Source organism: Ammospiza nelsoni, chromosome 2 (genome assembly GCF_027579445.1).
Source record: "Ammospiza nelsoni isolate bAmmNel1 chromosome 2, bAmmNel1.pri, whole genome shotgun sequence".
In the NCBI taxonomy this organism is placed as follows: domain Eukaryota; kingdom Metazoa; phylum Chordata; class Aves; order Passeriformes; family Passerellidae; genus Ammospiza; species Ammospiza nelsoni.
Window position 1 is genome coordinate 99,702,610 of NC_080634.1, and position 20,626 is coordinate 99,723,235.

Here is a 20,626-nt window from a genome sequence, read left to right on the forward strand (position 1 = left end):
TTTTATTAATGTAGTTCAGAACTGAAGAGGAGCAGTCTGGAAAGCTTTCCTTGCAGATCTGCAGTGCAGCTTGGGCAGGGGGTGCTGCAGTGCAGTGTGATGTCCTCTCTGGTTGCAGGTTTCCCTCCATGCCCATGGGCACCCACTCCACTGAGAGGGGCTTGGAGCCAGAGCTGTGGCCTTTTACAAGGCAAAATTTCTCTGCTTTACAGGCAAAGTCAGTGCGTGACAGCTCAGTAGCATGTTAGAAGACATAACATAGAAATGGTACAAAAGAGTCCATAAAATTTCCAGGAATGTGATAATTGAACATGTTTGAGAAATGCCATATGTGGTACTTTTAGGAAAAATACAGGATGAGTATAACACATTTTCAAGTGTGTTGGAGTATAACACATTTTCAAGTGTGTTGGAAGACAAGGAGGAGAAAAGCTGTTTTGAAAGATTAAATAAGAAACTCTTGTCTTGAACTTCTAATATTAGCTGGTATTGTAGACTTTTCTGGGTGTGAGGCCTTTGTTTACTGTTTTACCTCACAATTTGTTTTGAATAGGATGTATGTGAAGTCATGGTATGCATATTCTTTTGGCACTTATCTACACATCACTTTGTTCCAAGACTTGAAAAGAACAGTCTCTTGAATATGTATTTTTCCAACTGTTTTTTTTTTTACTGTTTTTTTTTTAAATGCATCAGGCCAGTTACATTTACTTTTTCCTCCCATTGTTTTTCAATTTGTGCTTAATTTCTGTAGAAATGGTTTCTGGTAACTTTGAACATTCGCTTTCATTTTTATTAGGATGATTGAATAATACTTGTTGGTGCAAATAGTTTCATGAAAATAATTTCAGAAAAAGTTAATTGAATATACTCCAAGTATAGTAAGTTTTTTGAGGATTGAGGCTTAAAATATTTTGAAACATCAAGTTAACTAAATTTTCACTCAGAATAGTGCTAGGCTTGTTTGTGCATGTAGGCACATGGATGTCTGTTTCTATTGTCATTAAACTTCTGTTTACCTGTAGAGAAACATTAGCTATAGCCTTTTTAAAACATTGTTTCTTTCAGACTACAGGAATAAAAAATCCCTTTAGCTGACGTTTGTTGGCATGTTTTCAGAATGTTGGACCTTAGTGTATGAGAGGGATTTTCACAGAGTCATGGAATATGCTGAGTTGGAAGGGACCCACAAGGCTTATAGAGTGCAGCTCTCAGCCTTGCACAGAACTAGCTCCAAGAGTCACACCGTGTGCCCAAGAGTATTGTCCAAATGCTGCTTGAACCGTGTCAGGCTTCATGCCGTGGCTGCTTCGCCCGGGGAGCCTGTTCAGTGCCCAGCCACCCTCTGAGGGAACCTTTTCCTAATATCCGACCTAACCCTCCCCTGACAAAACTTCAGGCCATTCCTTTGGGTTCTGCCACTGGTTACCACAGGGGAGAGATCACTGCCTGCCCATCCTCTTCCCCTTATGATGAAGCTGTAGACTGCAGTGAGGCCTCCCCTCAGTCTCCTCTAGACTGAACAGACCAAGTGCCCTCAGCTGCTTCTCATACAGCTTCTCCTCAAGGCCCTTCACCATCTTTGTTGCCCTCCTTTAGATGCTTGCTAGTATCTTTGTCACACTGTGGCACCCAGAACTGCCCCCAGCACTCGAGGTGAGGCTGCCCCAGCTCAGAGCAGAGCAGGACAATCCCCTCCCTTGCCCAGCTGGCCATGCTGTGCCTGATGCCCCCAGGACAGGGCTGGCCCTCCTGGCTGCCAGGGCACTGCTGGCTCATGTTCAGGTTGCCACTGAGCAGGAGCCCCAGGTCCCTTTCCTGGCACTGGTCTCCAGCCCCTCCTTCCCCAGTCTGTCCATACTTCCAGGGTTGCCCCACCCCAGGTGCAGAATCTGGAACTTTCCCTTGTTGAATGTCATATAGTTGGTGATTGCCCATCTCTCCTAATTTGTCTAGGTCTCTGCAGGGCTTCCCTGTCTTTGAGAGAGTCAGCAGCTCCTCCTGATTTTGTATTGTCTGTGAACTTGACTGTATCCCTTCCAGTCCTGCATCCACTGGGTTCTAATTGCATTTCTACTTCAAGATTCTAAAGTTAACCTCTGTGCATCTTCAACTACTTGCCTTCTAGTCAGCCTAAAGGGTACCAGTTAATGTAAGATTTTCTGTGTTGCTAAGGCTTGTCTAAAGTGGTTTAAAGAGTTCACAAAAATGTGTCACAGTGCTTTCTTCATTGAAGAATGTCTAAGTTAAGCTTCAGTCATTTAACACTTGGATGATGTTTACACCATTAAATCAATACATTGTGTGGACGCATCACATGTGTGTGTGTGCACCTATGCACATATGCACACACACATATATATTTAGTTATTTCCAGTCTGGATAATTGGTAAAGAAGAATGATAAATTTAAGGGAGAGGAACGCCTCCAGTGGTGAAGAGATAGCCATTATAAATGTGCAGAAACTTGAATTACCATTGGCTATTAGAAAGTTATGGAAAAATCTTTGCTATAATGTTTGGGACAGTCACGTAGATGTCAAAATTTTGAAGAAAAGTTTAGTCTAGCAAGGTCAGACTTAAAGGTAACAAGATAGTTAATGCTGGTGTAAACTTTCTGGATATAGGACACCTGAGGTTAGCAAGAGCATGTAATAGTAATAATGTAATTGAAGAACTTTACACTTCTCTGCTGTACTAGTAAGCATTAGTAGTGATAACAAAAACATTTTAATAAACTGCTAGTGAAAGAGCCAATGTAATAGTGAGGATGTTCTAATCTGTTTTGATGTAAACTTCGAGTGATCGTGAAGAGTCCTCAGGAAGTATTCAACTGCATGATAGTGTCTTGCAGCATGTAAGACCATTTTACTTCTTACTGAGATGTAAAGCTTCTTTTGGTGCCTCTTTTTGTTCTAACACATGGAGCTTCATGGACTTGAATTTGGAGTTTTATGTCCCATTTTTCTCCTGGGGACCATTTTCCTGTCTGCTACATTTCTTCCTGCTTTGAACTCCTCCCATGATTCCTGTTCCCTCCCATGATTCTTGTTCATGTGCAAAATGCTTATTACTAAGAACTTGTTGGTAAGATCTTGCCAGATGCACTTTTTCACCTTTGCTCGGGTGACTTCCATTAGGAAAGTGCAGGTGTTTCCTCCTCATCTGGTGGTTGCATACAGAAGTTGTGAGCGGCAGTCGGAAGTGAATATTTTCTGTGTATAGGCATACACTTATACACAAGTACATATACATACATACACATATACATACATGCACTCCTCTGTGTGAGGGTGAAGCCCTTATTGCCTCTCACACTGACTCTTCTACAATGGTTTCATTAACTGATGGGCCTGACCATGGTCAAATAAGCTAGCTGAAAATTTATATTCTCAAACCAGAGGAGTCTTTGCAAAACTAAGGTTACAGCTGTCAAGCAGTTTGTTAGCCAAAACTGAACACAGAAATGTGTTTTAGTATATTCTGAGGACGTAGAAATCTGACAGCTGGATGACTTGCTTGTCTCCAAGAGAAGGTTGCAGAGTTGTGATTTGCAGGATGGAAGAAATAAATGGATAACTATGTGCCTGGCCTTTACTAGCTGGGACCTTGATTATCAATCAGATGTAGTTGGAAAATGGTACTATGCACAGATTTTGGAGAAAAGGTAGAAATGTTGGTTCAGAATCAGTGAAACTAGAGCACTGCATACCTGCTTGCTCCAAAGCTGTGCTGTGTCTGGACACATGTAATGTCATGTTAGGCTTCTTACACAAGTGGAAGAATTCAGATTGCTTCTCGAATTTTGAAATTCTCTGTTAAATTTCTTTATTGCTTAGTTTAGCTTTTGATTCTTATTCATTTGGTTTTTAGTTTTTTTTTTTTTGTTTTGTTTTTTTTGTTTTTGTTTTTTTTTTTTTTGGAGACTCACACGGAAGTCCTCAAGAAGATCTTGTAAATATTTAGAGATTTTTGAGTAGAACTGGCATAAGAAAAGTTGTAAATATTTTGCATCTTACTCTTTCTAGCAAAGAGCATATTCAGTATGAAGGTGGGATTTAAAATCAGAAACTGTAGTTTCCATACCTCCCTTCCTTAGCTGTCTCATCTGCCACACATTCCTACTGTTTTCCTCTTACAGTTTATACCAGCTGCCATATATACTTTTGTCTATTTTCTGATCTAGATGTCAAGTCATCTGCTGTCCAGTCTGCTTTTCTTCAGCCAGACCCTCCAGCAATTGTCTTTGCCCCACTGCTAATCTTAGGATTGGGCTGGTGGTTTTGTACAGCTGCTGGTCACTTCAGGCTATCTATGTGTACACAAACTAAATAAGTTTTAAAGCATTCATAGACCTACTTAACCCTTCTGCCAATTTTTTTACTGTTTACCCTCTGTAAAAAAACACAATAAATTGCAGATACAAAAATAGTTTTCTTAAAAGCATTGACTTTTAACCTGGCTATGATTTTTGAGAAAGGCATTTTCATTGTGTACATGAAATATTTTCAGCAAGTATTTCCCATAATATTTGTGTTCTGATTTTGGATATGGATCATAGCTGCTGTTAAGAAATGGATAGCTGCTGGAAGACTTGGCTGCTTGTGTGGAACTGTTTCAGCAGTTCCTGAGCAGCCAGACAAGTTATGCGAGAGCTGCAGTTGGACATAGCATTTTATGTTTCAACATACTAAGCCAGTAGTTTTCAGCTGTTTTGGTTTTGGGGATTATGAGAAAGGGTAAAAACAAAAGTGTGTTATTTGACTATTGTTGCTTGCTAGTAAATGTTTATTTTTTCTAGAATAGTGAAAGGTAAGAGGATGTCCTTGGGTACATTTCTTAGACGTGCTTATAGACAATGTAAGCTGCTATTGCTTCTTGAAGTCAACAAGTCATATAGGTTCTCTTAGCTGTGTAGCTTACATACATTTTGCATCGCAAATCTCATTGTTCAGAGTTTAAATTTTGAAAATGGTCTGAAAATTCTCACACATTTTCCTCACACTTAATGAAGTTGATTTATTACTGTACAAATGGCTAGCTAGTGCCATCCCGTGCCTTGTGTTTTGCACATTGATTTGTGCTGTGTTGACTTGTAAATTGAAGCAAATACACTGATTGGACAGTATTAAAACTCTATTATCACTTTATTTGCTGTAAAGAAAAAAAAAAGAAAATAGTGAAATGTAATAATAATAACAACAACATAAATAGATGCAAAATACAGTGTGGTCTTAAAAAGACTGAATTTCAAGTGACCTTTAGAAGAGTTTGTGCTGTGATTTGAGAGTTTGAGAGTCCTTGCTGCAGGGTACCTTTTTTTTCCAAGGGAAATGTATCCCAGCAATGACTCTGAACACCTTACCTTCTTTAACTCTTTGTCCTGAGCACAGAATTTCATTTATGTAAATTTCAGTCTGGCCATCTGTATTGTGGATCTATTTTGAGGAAGAATTGAATAGATGTTAAGGAAGAATTGAATAGATGTTCAGTGAGTTATTCTGTTCAGAGTCTGAGGTTAAATCATGTAGTAAAATGAAGATGCATAAATTGGATTAAGAAAAAGGTTAAAAGAAACTTGTATCTTGAAAAGATACTTATAGTTGGGTGAACTTTGTTGTACTTTTGACTAAGCAGTTGGTATGTAATTTGCCAAACTTTATTTCAAAATCCATTTCATTTTTATGACTTGGCTGCTTGCAGAGAGCTGAGTGGATGGAGGACAGTCGAGGAGGAAAAGCACGGTGTACTTCAGAGTGCTGTACCCGTGGGTGTGGAGCTCATGGTGGCATTTGCTGCCAGCAGCCCATGCCCGACTGGCGTGTGCGGCCCGGGTGAGGCTGCGGGGCTCTGACCGGGGCCTGCTCCTGCCCCGCGGGGGAAGCTGCTTTCCTCGGCAGCTGGGCACCGTGTCCCTGCCGTGTCCCTGCCGTGTCCCTGCCGTGTCCCTGCCGTGTCCCTGCCGTGTCCCTGCCGTGTCCCTGCCCTGCTTTGGGCAGTGTGTCCCCGCCGTGTCCCTGCCCTGCTTTGGGCAGTGTGTCCCTGCCGTGTCCCTGCCCTGCTCTGGAGTCACGGCACAGCTGTGTCCCCTCTCTGTCACAGAGATGCTCTTGCTGCCCAGGCCAGAGCTGTGGTGGTGGAAGAAGTCGAAGAAGTGCCTCCAGGACCGCAGTGTAACTTTTAAAAACAACATAATAACAATCCTCCCATTCTCCGCCTCAGTGTAAGCAGCTCTTCTTGTCAGTGTCCGTGAAACAACATTGCTTCTCAATTTCTTGGTTTGGTTTGTTTGGGATTTTTTTTATTTTTTTTTTTCTCTCCATGCAGTTGGAAGGAGTAAGAACCATGCTATAAGACAAGAGAGTTAGTTGAACTTTACAGCAATATCTGTAACTTAAATGCACATTTGAAAGGAGGAAAGAAAAAAACATTGACTGAAAGCTTTAAAGTGTGCGCATGATTTCTCATTTTGCCTTTTCTCTTTCTTGCCTTGTGACACTTAAGTAATATACTTGGCATAATACTTTCCTTGGAGAAATTATTGCTAGATTTATCAGATTGCTAGCTCTTTTCTAGTTACTCTATTACTCATTTTTACATTGCATGATGTTCTTCAGATCTCTAATGTGAATTAATGCAGTTTCCTAGTAAATTAGTAATACAATTTCTGTGCATTTGTCAGGCAAAAACATCTATCCCATTAGATGACAATTCAGACTGAGATCAGGTTTAAGGAAGTTTTTTCTCTTAGTTTTTTGTGGAGGTGTATCAAATTTTGTTATTTTGTTATATTTTTTCTGCCATTGGACCTGACCAAAATCAGAAACAAAATTAAAAACACTGTTGACAGCTGCTATTCTTGCATCCTTCTCTTTGTCTGCTGCAGACTTTTGTTCAGAACTTGGTGGTTCTTTTTCATAATTAGCCCTCATAGTTAGTGCTTTCCTCTTAATCAAGGCCCACTGTGAAAGGTGAGGTGGCCTTGTAAGTAATTTAGGTGTCTAGGCATTGTTTAAAGGAGGGCAGCTAGTTTACAAGAGTTTCTACTTTGGAACACCTTTTCGATTTCCTGTTCAAGATCTTGGAAAAACAGGCTGTGTTTGTCTTTATTTAGTTCCTCCCAGGGGAAGTTTTACCCAATTAGACCTAGGGATTTCAAGCAGCCAGGGTCCTCTAATGTGGCATCAGGGCCATGGGAAGACTGAGGATCTTACCTAAAATTTTCCAAAGCCTTGTGCTTTTAGTGATCTGGTTCTGGTTTTGAAGGTCTGTGACAATGAAGTTGCCCTACTCTATCAGTGAAACTGTGCTTTGGAGATGTGAAGCATGTCTTTCCTTTGGACTGGGAAGCTTTTCTTTATTATTTGAAGTTTGAGATTTTCTGTGGGGTTTTTTGGGGGGGGAAAGAGGGCGTAGAAATCAGATGCTGTTAACAATGTTTCTGAAACTGAAAACACTTTTGAAGTACATTATCTAAAATGGTATTTGGCCATTATCTTCTAAAGCCTTTCCTTCTCCCCATCCAGTCCCATGAACTGATGCATTCAAGAAATACTTGTTTTGCTGCCACATATTCAGAAAGCTGTAATAATGTGTTGTGGAATCCTTCTTTTTGTTGTAGTGGATAAAGATTCAAAATAAGTATGCAGGGAGGAGAAAAAACTTATTTTGGTCACTTGTTTGGTTTTATTTTACCATTTAATTTCTGTATTCTAACTGTTAAGCTTGGTAATTGAAACAGAGAAAATGTGAATAAAACTTGTGTTTTCAGATGTGTCTGTTGGATTGAGTGCAAATATCTGGCTTTTATTTCTTCTTAATGAAAACTTCTAATTTGGGCAGAGTCAGAAGTGACAGGTCTGAGGTGCATGACATTGCTCAGAGATTTTTCTCTGGGCTTGATATACTGGATTTGGATTATGAAAGCTTTCTTATGTGATTCTGTATTTGCTTCTAAAGGGTTTCAGAGTCACAAAATATTGGGTGCCTAAGGAGTGAAGACCATCATTATTTTTGGGAAGGATAAAGTCAGTTAATTTGATATTAAGGTTGGTTTTTTGATCTGTGCAGAATTGGTCCCCATGGAAAATTGTTACTTGTAGCTGGCCTGTAGGTCCAGTGACTGCAAAAACTTAATGCTGTAAACTGGTCCCAGAGGATTTTCATCTTCAGCTGAAAGTTCAGAACCTTCTTGTTAGTGTCTGCCAGTTGTTTTGGGGGAAACAGAAGGTGATCATGGATTAGTGTATTATTGTTTGCTACCTCGATCAGATAAATGCCTTAGTTTTTCTTTACTGAATAGCACAGTGCAGGACAGCCCTGGTTTTTGTTTCATCAAAGATGGCAGCATTTTTGTTGTGTCTTCATCTTTATAATCCTTTGAAGAGTTTTTTGTCTTTATTTCAATACTTTGAAATGTTTTAACAGATGTACCTTGTACAATTCTTTATAAAAAAGTAGAAAAGGTAATTTCTATTTTATTGAACTTAAGCTAATTAAAAACAAGCCCAAAGGGTAAAGCAGTATTTCCAGAAGATACCTTATTTCAGCAGTCAACTGCTGTACTTTGTGGCTGACCTCCAATGTAGATATCTGCATCTCTTCCATTTTGTCTTTGTTATTCTGAAAAGCCCTAGTTTCCTTAACTGGCAAGAAACTAATCTTGTCCTCAGAGTTGTGCTGGTTAAACCAGGAAGGTGTTTTTTCAGTTCACTTTGTCAAAGCAGTGCAAAACACAGGCAGAAACTTCCAATCCTTAGTTTTTTGTCTTTGGCTTAAGATCCAGCTACATAGGAATAAATGTGACTGGATTGAGTCAGTATGACATTGTGCTTTGTCTGAAGGGAATCCAATTTGGAGCAACTTTGATTATAGTTTAAAATGAGCAACATCAACTTAATAATGGTCTGAATATCTGTAAGATAGCTTTTTATGTGTTGGGGTTTTTTTTCTCTACAAGTTTTCCTTCAAAACTATTAATTAAACTGTTCACACATGCTTTTATAACGCTGTAATGAAAACTGGTTAAACCAGATGCATTGGTTTTCTTCAGTAGTCTCCCTTTTCCTAAAAGTGAACATTGTCCTTGTCCTGCTCGTCGGAGTCCTGGCAGGATCACAGAGAGCACTGAATTAAAGGTTTTGTAGTGTGAAAGGTTAGAGTATCATGTGCAGGTTTTATTTATGAATAAAGGGTGAGGGTATGTTTGTGTAACAGGCAAGCAAGTCTCATAACTTATTCCAAAGAAAATCTTGTCTATAGTGCGGTAATTTAGGAGCTGATGTCTAGACTACTTTGAGAAATTGTAAACATTATGTCTTCAGAACAGGACCATGGGAGTTTAAGAAAAAATGCTGTACTTTGTATGTTTAATATTTGACTGAATTCCAGGGAGATCAGGAGTATTTTGGCAATATCTGGTCTGCCTGACTGCTAAATGAATTAATGAGAGTGCTTGTGTCAGTTCCTAGTAACATTTTCTTTCTTGAACAGAGCATCTCTGGATTTGCATAATTACATGATGTAAACTACATATTTGTCAATAATGGAAAATTTTTACTTTAAATAGTGGTGCACAAGTTTATGTACATCTTCTTGTTAAACTGTTTATATGTGTTGCAGAATCAACCAAGTAAGATCAAGCTATTATTTGACCTGAATAGTTTGATCTTTCTACTGTTGTGTAGAGCTATTGAAACATGACATTGAAACAAATAAGGGTATTTTAAAAATTATTCTGCTACAGTTAATTTTGAACACTGTAATCTCAATCACTGTAAAATAGTTTCAGGAGGCAGGTAAATGCAGTTTTTCTGTTTGCTGTGTGCAAAGTTTTGTGTTGTATGTTGGTAGTTGAATGGTGTGCTTACTGCACCATTGGGCTAGCTAGAATGGAGCTGTAGTAGTATTTCCATCATTTTAAGTTTTTACCACTGGATTGTTCTGGTTTGTTTTATTTTGGGGTGGGCAAGCACTTCCAAGTTCAAAGACAGACATACTTTAGTTCAAAGTTACTGTGTTATACAGGTGTTACCAGATGAAGGGCAGTTATGAGTCCTAATGGTCTCTCCATTCAGCAGTGTATTTGTAAGCATAGTCCAAATCTGGTGTCAGAAATCTTAATTGGTATTGCAATGTACAAGTGGAGGTACAACAGAAAGTATAATGCTATAGATTCTGTTGAGCTTAACTCAGTCCCTAAATTAATGCATGTATTTAATGTTTGCAAAGTTGTCATCGTAGGTATTAGAAGTGCCTCAACAAATATGTGAGGAAGGTGTTGTATCTATATCCTACATGTAATAGAAACTACTTTATTAGTAGCTTTTCAGTATATGAATTTTGTGATGGCTTATAGAGGAAAACATTATCCTCGGGGTTAAGTAAAGATTAAAATGAATATTTGAGTAATAAACATGATTAGACTGACCATAAAGGCTTTTATATTTATATTATTTATTCTTCCTAGTTTTTTTTATACCTTGCTGTTCTAGAGCTGTGTTGGTTTAGAGTCTTTCTGTATAATATGGAACCGAGTACTTTCAGTGTCCCTGTCAATACTGACATGGCTGTTCCAGTTTTCTATTGCCCACTGATGTATTAAGACTTTGTCTAGCAAGGACTATGATATTTTAAGCTTTTAGTTAGTAATGCAGTTACTTATTAATTACTGTTTCTGGTCAAATTGCTTCAGAATTTTTCAGAGACATTTGTTTGTCTCTTCTTTTTGAGGGAGAGGAAGTAATTTGAATATGTCTGGACCAAGAGAATATCATTAATGATTGGAAATGTACAATTGAAAAGAGAAAGTCTGTTATATAGTGCTGTCTTGAATTTTATGTTTTGTTTTTTTTTTTTAAAGACAAGCAATTTTGCTACATTGTCACCTGAAAGAAGTTAAAACCTATAAAGTTTCTAGTAGTTTCAGCAGTGGTAAACTCCAGCTTCACATGTATGTTCTTTGCAGTATGGGAGAAAAACTGGCAGGACTGCATGCCATTATAATTAAATTGTTATACATAGAAACTAGAGGGGAGAAGCTTGTCTTACCTGTTTGGAGAGTATCTGTCAGCATATTTAAATGAAAATTTATTTTGAAACTGTATGTTTGTAATTATGAGCACATTCCTAAGTAGCATAACTAGTTTTTGATCAACTGGCAAAGGTATCTTCAAAACATGTAATAACATTCATTGCATTGTAAACTCTGGAGCTTTTTGTATTTATTTGTGTTATTTTTATTTTTACAGGATTACAAAGCCCCTGACGTTTGCTGACTGTGTTGGTGATGAGCTTCCTTTGGGATGGGAAACTGTTTACGATCAACAGATTGGAGTTTATTATATGGACCACATAAATCGTGAGTAGATATGTGATTGTTTTGAGGAATGCTAACAAGCTGATGTTTACTCTTGCCACTAACGTTGCTTCCTATACCATTTATACACCTCGTGCTACACTGAGAAAATGTATGCAAATAATTTCTTGCTGAACGTGTTTCCTTATCTTTCATATGGGGGCAAAATTGTAAAGAATTCCACTTGTAAAGAATTTTACAACCCATGATTGAAATGTAGTGTATCAAAATATTTTGGTTTGCTTGGTCATACTGTGAAGTATTAGTAATTTTGATGTTGCATTTTGTCATATATAGAAAGACTTTTGTGTTACATTCTTACATTTCCTATATTTCCTGTCATCCATAGTTCACTCTTATGCTTTGAAAACCAAAATACATTCTGAGAGAAGTGTGCTGATTTTTAATCAGAAGCACAGTGAAATACAGTAATCTCATTCTTGCTTAAGCAATGTATATTTAATGTTTTAATACAGTACAAAATGCTATCAAAAAGACAACAGATGTGCCTTTTGGAAACTAATTTTGAACACTTTCCTTTTTGGACTATCACTGAGCTTTGTATCATTACTGTGGCACATTTGCCAGTTCTACTTTAAAAAAAATGTCTTATCTTTATAGCTTTGTACTGCTGCTGCTGTTACTGTTGTGCTATCATTAAACTTCTTATCGCCACTGAGTGAATGCTTTCACTTTGTGGGAAATTGGGAGCTGGTGGGGACTAAGAAAAGAAGAAAGTAGTTACATGGGCTATCACAGGAATGGTAAATAGTATAATCTGAAAAACCAACCTCAATACTATCTACTTGAAATCTAGTCAATTAAAAAATGAAAGTGTAATAATAATTTTGGGCTTCCAGCCATCATTGGAATTACTTGTGTTTTGTGGTTTCACAATTACTTGCTTTAAAAAACCTAAACAACAGAATAATAAATATTCCCATGGTATCGTTTGACCTATACATGTACTTACTTGTTGTGAAATTTAACAAAGATCATTAACTAAATGATAAACTTTAAACAGCTGTTGATACATTAATCACAAGGATAGATAGACAAGAAAATTCAAAGGCAATAAATACAGACTGTTAGGTAATTCTTAAAGTAACTCTGTGTTTAAAAAAGTGTTAGCTTAAGGATTGCTGTCATATTAACTTTAGTAATGTTGAAATTTAATAAGAAGTGAGGGTTATGTTGGAGTACAGTAGTGGAGTGGGCTTACACCAAAGTATGTGCACGAATGCATATATTTTTTTAAAAAATTAAGGTATTACCAACTCTAATTTTTTTTTTATTTGCAGGTGAGTTTAGAATAGAAAATGAGTAGAACTTGAATTCCTATTGCAATGCCTTAAAAAAGCTACTGATAGGCCTCTGTGATAGGAATAACAATCACCATCACATGCAAAAACAGGGCTTCCTTTTGCTTTTTGAATTTTATTATTAGCAGCTTTACCACATTCAAGTTTGAACTTACAGAAGGGATATTAATCATTGTAGGCATGTCAGATCTGGCTTGCGTTTTTTCCTGTGCAATTGAGAGCAAAAACTGTAGAAGAGAATCTTTTTAAAGATCAGTTGAGTTCCCACATGATCAGTGGGTAGACAGAAAGAAAAGATGAATATTAATGGACCTGGAAAAGTAAAGCTAATCATATTAGGTATGAAATAAAGTTAATGTATGAACAGAGGGAGAGAAGCTTCATGCGGAAAGTGCTGAACTGAGTAAAAGAAATCATTCAACAATTAACAAGGTTGCAAAATTTGTCTCTTTCATGATAGCTAATTACTTGCAGCCCACAGATATTATCCTAAATGGTAATTCAACCGTCACAGTGAAATGGGTTTGTCACCCTTAGGCTAATACAGTGCTTTCATATACCAGCAAGATTTATAATAAGAGGGAAGACAGAGTTGATATTATAGCTGGATAATTATTATTCAGAAATTAGTTGGACTCTTGATCCAATTTTTAAACTGTGGACAACAAAGGTGCCAATCAAGACGGCATAAATTTCCTTTGTAGAAGTGAGAAGTAATGAGTAGACAATCATGGGCATAGTGAGGTGGTGTCAGACAAGTGGAGGAGATGGTCTTGGAGCTGAAGAAATGCTTTTCTGAACTGAGTAGGTCTAAACTACTTGGAACAGCAGCTTCAGGAAAAAACATTTGGATTGTCTTTTGTGGCTGACTGGGTTAAATGCTTTGTGCAGCATTGGAGTTCTGTGTTAATTGACAAAACAGTTAGAAGTGCCTCAGTGTCAAGAAATACTGTGAGAAAATGCAAGGGATAATTCAAAGAGTCTTTCTACACTTACACTTACCAAGGACCTCTCATGTTTTGTGCACTCTCTCAAGCTTTTTGCCCTTGCACCTTTTAAAAGAAAACAGCAATATATCTGATTTTTTCTAAGTCTTTTGCTATGTTTGTTTACCCAGGAAGCAAGAAAAAGATTTCTAGGCAATAGTTTTCCATTTAAACTGGAAAAAAAACAAGGAACAGAAGAATCTTCTGTAAATCTCAATGGTGCTTCCAACCCTGATCTCCATCTTGTTCTGTAAATTCAGTACTTTGTTGACACCCGTACTAAGCTGCTCTTGGCTGTTATCCAACCATTGCTTAAAAACCTTGGCGGTTGCCAGCCACAGAATTCCTTTCCCTCCTCCTCAGAGTCTTGGGAGCCTTTGAAGTCTCCTCTAAGCAGTTGGGCATTCCCCAGTGAGGGAATAATATATTCTCTGCATTTGTCTGGGACTGTTCTTGAGTTACTATAGTGGGTTTTTTCTAATTGGTTGTAAAGAAGTGAAGGAAGTTAATTTTATCATACAATGTAGCTTTGATCTTATGTGGCAAACTTGTTTAGAAATCCAGGGCAAAGTTTCATAAACTAGAAAAAAGCAGAGATTCCCATGCACTAAAGAAGTTTTCTACCTCTGATGAATGCTGCTAGCTTTTCAGAAGGCTTCTGAAATAATTCTGTAAGAGATGCAGTGCCCTGAAGTATAGGATCTCAGAAGTTCAGTGTGTCATAGAACATAACACTTTAGCCTGGGTTGTTTTTTGAGATTAGGACTAATAGTTTGCCATTCCAAGACAAAAACTGAATCCTAGTAAGTCTGTCTGTTTTATAAATATTTACTGATTTCTCATTGTTTCCATGGGGATTTAGCAATCTTAGGAATATTAGAATTTGCACAGATTTCAGAGGTACTTATGGACAAATGAAGTAGCAGTGGAAATTGAGATGCCCTTAGTGAAGGGTGGGCAGCAGTCAGAACTCTGTTTTCTTCTGCTTGCCCTCCATGTAGAGAAGGATTTATGGCAGCTCAGCAAGGAAAAGCACATCCTGTCCTTGCCAGAGGAGATATTTTCATGACACTGGAGTCAGAAAGGAATCAGAGGGGTCCCTGGGAAGTGGGAAGAGATTGCAGAACTGTAGGCACTATCTTGGTACTGTTTCAATGTGAGGAGTTGCAGGGAGAGAAAGGTACAACTGTTAAGAGAAGAGGTTATTTAGGAAGCTAATCTGCAAATCTGTTGGAAACACTGCTCTTTGGTGAGCCTTCTGTTTTTGTTTATATACTTTTCAGATGGCTCTCAAATGTTAGAGCTGCTAGCATGACCTTGACACCATTAGAGTTCTTAATCTATTGTACTTAATCTTCTACAGTTTTGTATTTCATCACTGGCACCAATCTACTGACTCATGTACTCAAGATTAATGCAAAACATAGCTGGCTTTCATCTCTTGTAAGAAACCAAGTTTGGAAAAATTGCTAGGTGCTTAGCTCCTGACTGTGCTCCAGGTTTTGCCACTACTTTGAGCACTGACATTGTGTCTGCAGCAGCTTCTAACTGGTAGAGCTTCAGTCATCAGAAATTAACATTCCATTTAAACCCAAGGCTTTACATCAATGTTGTTATGTGAACCATATTATTTGACTCACAGAACCCCCCAAAATGAACCAATAATTTTTTAGAATTTTAATGTGTGTCATCCTCAAATGCCTTTGCAACTGCAAAGAGATTGTTTTGCAGTAATAACCTTGAAAATTAATAGATTTGGGAAAGATTTTTTTTCTTTTTGTTTGTGGAAGCTTGTTTTTGGTTTGTGTTTAAATAAAAACTGGTCCAAATCCTGGCAAGGAAAAACATCAGGCAGCTGTTTCTTAAGACAAAAAAAAAAAAAAAAAAAAAAGAAAAAAGAGAAGTGATTTAAAAGCTGTATGGATTTGAGACTAAGATGCTGACTTCTCTGTTGAATTACCTCATTCTTCTTAACTATGCAGGGGTAGCCTTTGTCCTTTTAAGATGTTATGCAAGTTGTATGCAGTATCTTAAGTTAGTTCCAGCTATTTATAGACTTATGGGTTAAGTATTGAGATACCTTTAATTTTTCCTTGTGGTTCTGGGTTTTTAGGTAATTTTTGGAATTTTCAAGTTGGCTATGAGGGAAGGTTAGGGCCAAATTACTGTTTTCTTTGGGTTTGCACTGGTTTGTAAAGAAAAGAATAACATTTAAATGCCTTTTATATTTGAAAAGCCTTTCCTGTTCTTTCACTCTGCATCCTTCCTTCTCTCCTGGCTGGAGTGATTTTGGGCACTCTAGTGTCAGGTGTGCTGGTTGAGAATGGACATTAACAAAAATAACTTGGACTTGGTGGCACAAAGTGTCATATTATTTTACTTTAATGTTTTTACTTTTCTCTCCTTAGAGCTCACACAAATTGAGGATCCGAGGGAACAATGGAGAAGGGAGCAGGAACGCATGCTGAAGGAATATTTAATAGTTGCCCAGGAGGCACTGAATGCCAAGAAAGAGATTTACCAAATAAAGCAGCAGCGTTTTGAGCTAGCCCAAGAGGAATATCAACAATTGCACAAAATGTGTGAGGATGACAGCCGTTCCTATGCCAGCTGTGAGTTTACTCTCTTTTTTTGATATTGCCCACCTGCCCTCACAAGATGTGGTGTAAGAAAAAGTGTGAAGTATTTCCATCACCTGATTCTTCTCTGAATGAAGGTTCTGACTACAGCAGTGAGGTGCTGTCCTTTGACTCTGCAATTCAATGTCTTCCAATTCCTGTTACAACTATTACAACAGAGATTTATTAGGGATAAATGTTAACATTAAAAAGAGATGTAACTTTAAACAGGCATATATCCCAACTGGTATTTCTGCCCATCTTGGAGCCAGGTGTAGTGAGGATTCCTGCAAGGCAGCAAGGGCTGAATGTTGCTCCGTCAGCTGCCTACCTGCACTCCTAAATCAAAAGATTATTTCCACTCAACATAGGAGGGAGCTGTCAGCTTAGGGGAAACCTTCTGTGGATCCCTAGTGTGCTTAGAAAATTTACAAAGAGTTAGGGACAAGCTGTTGTGTTCAAGAGCACCTGTGACCATGAACTAGGAGACAATATTTCATTAGTTCACCTCATTCTTGAGTGCCAGCCTGTGATACTGATGTAGGTGATAAAGAGCTATAATTTCCACCCTTTTCATTCTTCAGATGTCTCTGGCAGCTTGGGGTAGATAATACACTTTTTCTGAATTCTGAAGATGTTGCCCCATTGTCATGGCTGTTGGTTGGTGCAGGTGTCTTTGTCAGAGTCAATTGGACTAGTTCAAAGAAGTGGATATACCCCACATGGAAAATAGTGGAGTTTTACTGGGTTTTTGTTTTTTTTTTTTTAGTTTTGGTTTTTCAGTGGCTGTACAGTCATTGTTTAAACTGCAGGTTTGCTGTTAAATGCCAAGGATTTATTAAGAATGGGAAGCTCAGCTTTAGCCTTTTCTGAAGATGTTCAAGAAATCTGACTGTGGAAGGGGGCTTAGGGCAGGTGTCTGGATAGAAGTGTTTAGCTACTGATTCGGTTGTATTTATTAATCCAAGCAAATTCATACATATGCCAAAATCCTGAATAAAAGTTGTTTTCCAGAGCTGAGGTGTCCCAGATGGTTTGGACCAAGTACTCTGTTACTGTTGAACTGGCATTCTCATCCTTTTGTTTAGTTTATATATATGCATTCTGTCATTCAGTTTGTAACATAACTGAACAATTATGACTAGTCTTATTTCCCCCTCTCATGTTCAAGTTTCTGAAGAGGAAGCAAGGTATTTTCCTATTAAGAAAGTTGTTAACACACTTTACACAATAGTTTCTTTTTTAAAAATTTCTATTTGAAGACTTGGAATAGAGTAAAAGACAGTGTTGTCAGTATTTTTTGAGATTATAAAATCTAAATTGACATTTATTACAAAACCTTTCTAAGACCTTGGGCTTTTTGTTTTTGTTTTTTTTTAATTTGCAGTAATTCTGTGGGATATTTTATTGAATTACTTCAGGTGAATATACAGAAAGAAAATTCTGTTCAAGATGAAAATATGCTAGAAAAAGATAACCTTTTTCATATTTTTGAAGCTCTTAGATAAACAAGTTATTTGAAATAGCAACAAAATATGACTGAAAATGACAAAATTTGGAGTTATCTATAATGAAAGCAAATGTTATGCCAATTTACTTATGTTTCTCCATCTTCTGATAGTTCAGGGTTTTGTAGGTATATCTGGAGTTGATAATGAGAATCTGTGAGAGAAATTAGATATAACTGTTTGCTTGTTTTGAGGTGGAAAAATATTTGAATTTTCTATGATGTGTTAATATATTTTATATATATTTTTTAATATATTTTATATTGGTTTAAGGTCATATGCTTTGGTTTTCAGAAAATGGGGTGGGTTGATTGCTCGGATGATTAAAAAATTTTTTTAAAATATCCTTTTTGGAATTAATCATGCTGTCAACTCAAGATTCCCAAAAGCTCCTTCTCCACTTGTTTTTCCTAATTTGAGTCCTCCACTCCACTGTGGGATGCTTGTCTCTCCTTTTACTGTACAGAAATATTAGACTTCTAATGTGAGTGCAATTACACTGCCAAAGTTGGATGCTTATATAGCCAATATCTTTGCCTTCACCACCACTTGTTTCAAGTTGCTGGATTTAAAGAACTAAAACTTCACAAATTGTTTTTCTCCACTTTGCTTGTGGGTGCTGCCATTGACTCAGTGTCGTGTGCTTATGAGTGGGAGGTGAGCTCAGCGGTTGTGGGTTGGCAGGGAGGTGCCCATGCAGCAGTTTTGTGACTCAGTTGTGATCAGCACTGTTTCAAAAAAAAAAAAATCCATAGAAAATCCTGGATTTAGAGAATTAGTCCAGGCATGACTACTCATTTTGGCAAGTTCCTGCATGCTCAACATGACCTTGGCATTGCAGTATTCTTTAAAGGTTCAAAAGGCCCAGTGCAGCCCAGACACGGATATGGGTTTCAGTGCAGCAGCCTTCAGCTCTGCAAAAGGATGGAAGGTCTGACAGCACAACTCCATCCATTCACATACCAGGCATTTTTCAGTGGGCCAGTGCTGCCTTGAATGGCTCGCTCCATAAATCATGGTTGCTCTTGCCCCATCTATCCTCTGGGACCTTTAGTTCATCTGTGCAGGCTTTAGCTTGAAATGCCACAGCTTGAAATCATTGCCTGACTGGAGACACCTTAAGACCTTACTTGCCAGGGTTGGTTTGTATTTCAGTTCCTTAACTGTTGCTTTAGAACGCAGCTTCTCTGCCTAGCTGGTCTAATTTTGTTCTGACAATAATTTTTTTTTTAACTTTAGTGCCTATCATACTGTTAATTCAGTGTACCTAGGAAGTAACTACTAATTATTAATATTACACAAATTGCTTCAGTAGATGCCATCATCCTATCACAGGAGCTTATTGCTTTTAGGAAATACATGGTGCTGCTATATGCAATTTTTGGTGGTATTCAGGATGAAAGAAAGTTTCAGATGGGTCAAATTGAAATCCTCAGTTGTACTTCAGCACAGAGGATAATTTTAGAACCTAGTGACTTGTAAAAAAAATAATTAATGAAATGGTTTATCATATAGTGCCACATCTTAACAATTGTATTAAAGAAGGCGGAAAAATGAGATTTTTTTTTTTACTGTTTTCCATCTGTTTAGCATTCTCTGGATTTTCAGCTAATACCAAGTATGACCCATATCAGATTAAAGTAGAAATAGCCAGCCGTCGTGACAGAGTGAGTAATCTTTTTTCATTTTGTAAAAATATGAATTAGGTGTGGGGAAGGGAGGGAGGAAGGGTCTGTTTTACTTTAGCATTACACTGAATGCTGTATGCATTTCTAGAAATACTGTATTGAAAAGTGCTTTTTTGTTCTTACCCATTGCTCTGTTAAAACAGCTCTATATTAACTGCATTTTGGTCACTTGAGAAGTAATGCTTTTTCCATGGTAAAAATGCAAACATTTTTGCCACAAATGTTAGAGGCAAGCTCAGCCAGGCTTTCAGAAATTGCTTTCTCTCTACAAACTTCCACAAGTAGTAAATTCTCTGCAGCCAGATTCTTTCAGTTCAAACCCATTTACCCATTTTCAGTGAGATTCTGCTGGACTGCAGGTTTAACTACTTATTTGGAAATCTCTTCACAATTCAGTAGACCTATTGGCCAAATAGAATTTTTCAGCTGGTTGGCCAGAGCTCTTTTATGAGGAGAGGGAAATATTAGTATTCTGACAATAATAAGCAGTTCTGTAACAAAAATGTTCCTTATTTATGTATTTAAAAAAACCAAAACTAAATTCATGGTTTTGATAAATAAGTATTTTAAAAAACACTTATCCTTGCAGGATAGTGTTCCATTTTTGTTGTAGTAACCACTTTTCACATGAGTGCCTCTGAAAATCAATCCCATTCACCACCCTTCAAAGGCATTTATTCTATCTGTATATATTTATTACATGCTGACTAGTGTTTGCTTGTTTTACATACTCTAAATGTCAGGGTATTCTAAACAAGCCTTATTTATTTAAGTAATATATGAAGAAAATAAACAAGGTTTTCACTTATGACTATCTTCCTCTCTTTCTCCTTAAACAAAATGACCTAGGATACATAGGATATTCTGTTCAAATGACTGTGTGCATAGTCATTGAGTTGTTTCAGGAAATAGAATGAAATAAGCACTATAAACCTTTTGTGTACAGGATGCATTTTCTCATTTTACTTCTGGTGGGTGTTAAAGGAGCTGGTGAGCATATAGAGTTTAGGGGCTCGTGCTGTGAATTTTGATGAGAGGGAGAGAGCTGTGCAGGATGCTGGGACTCTGACAGTGCTGGTTTGCATCCTGGTACTGATGCAAAGCCCCATGTATAGAGCTGAAGAAAAAATTAATTTTTTTATTCTCTTT

General features: G+C 37.5%; 1 protein-coding gene across 3 annotated transcripts in view; it reads left to right on the forward strand.

Moving 5' to 3' along the window:
* WWC3 (WWC family member 3) overlaps positions 1–20,626 on the forward strand; it is a 99,103-nt gene that overhangs the window by 25,689 nt on the left and 52,788 nt on the right. For all 3 annotated transcript variants that reach the window (XM_059493671.1, XM_059493669.1, XM_059493670.1), the window contains exons 2-4: positions 11,249–11,358; positions 16,072–16,275; positions 19,380–19,456. In XM_059493671.1, the coding sequence (XP_059349654.1) occupies positions 11,249–11,358; positions 16,072–16,275; positions 19,380–19,456 (391 nt within the window). The remainder of the gene's footprint in view (positions 1–11,248; positions 11,359–16,071; positions 16,276–19,379; positions 19,457–20,626) is intronic.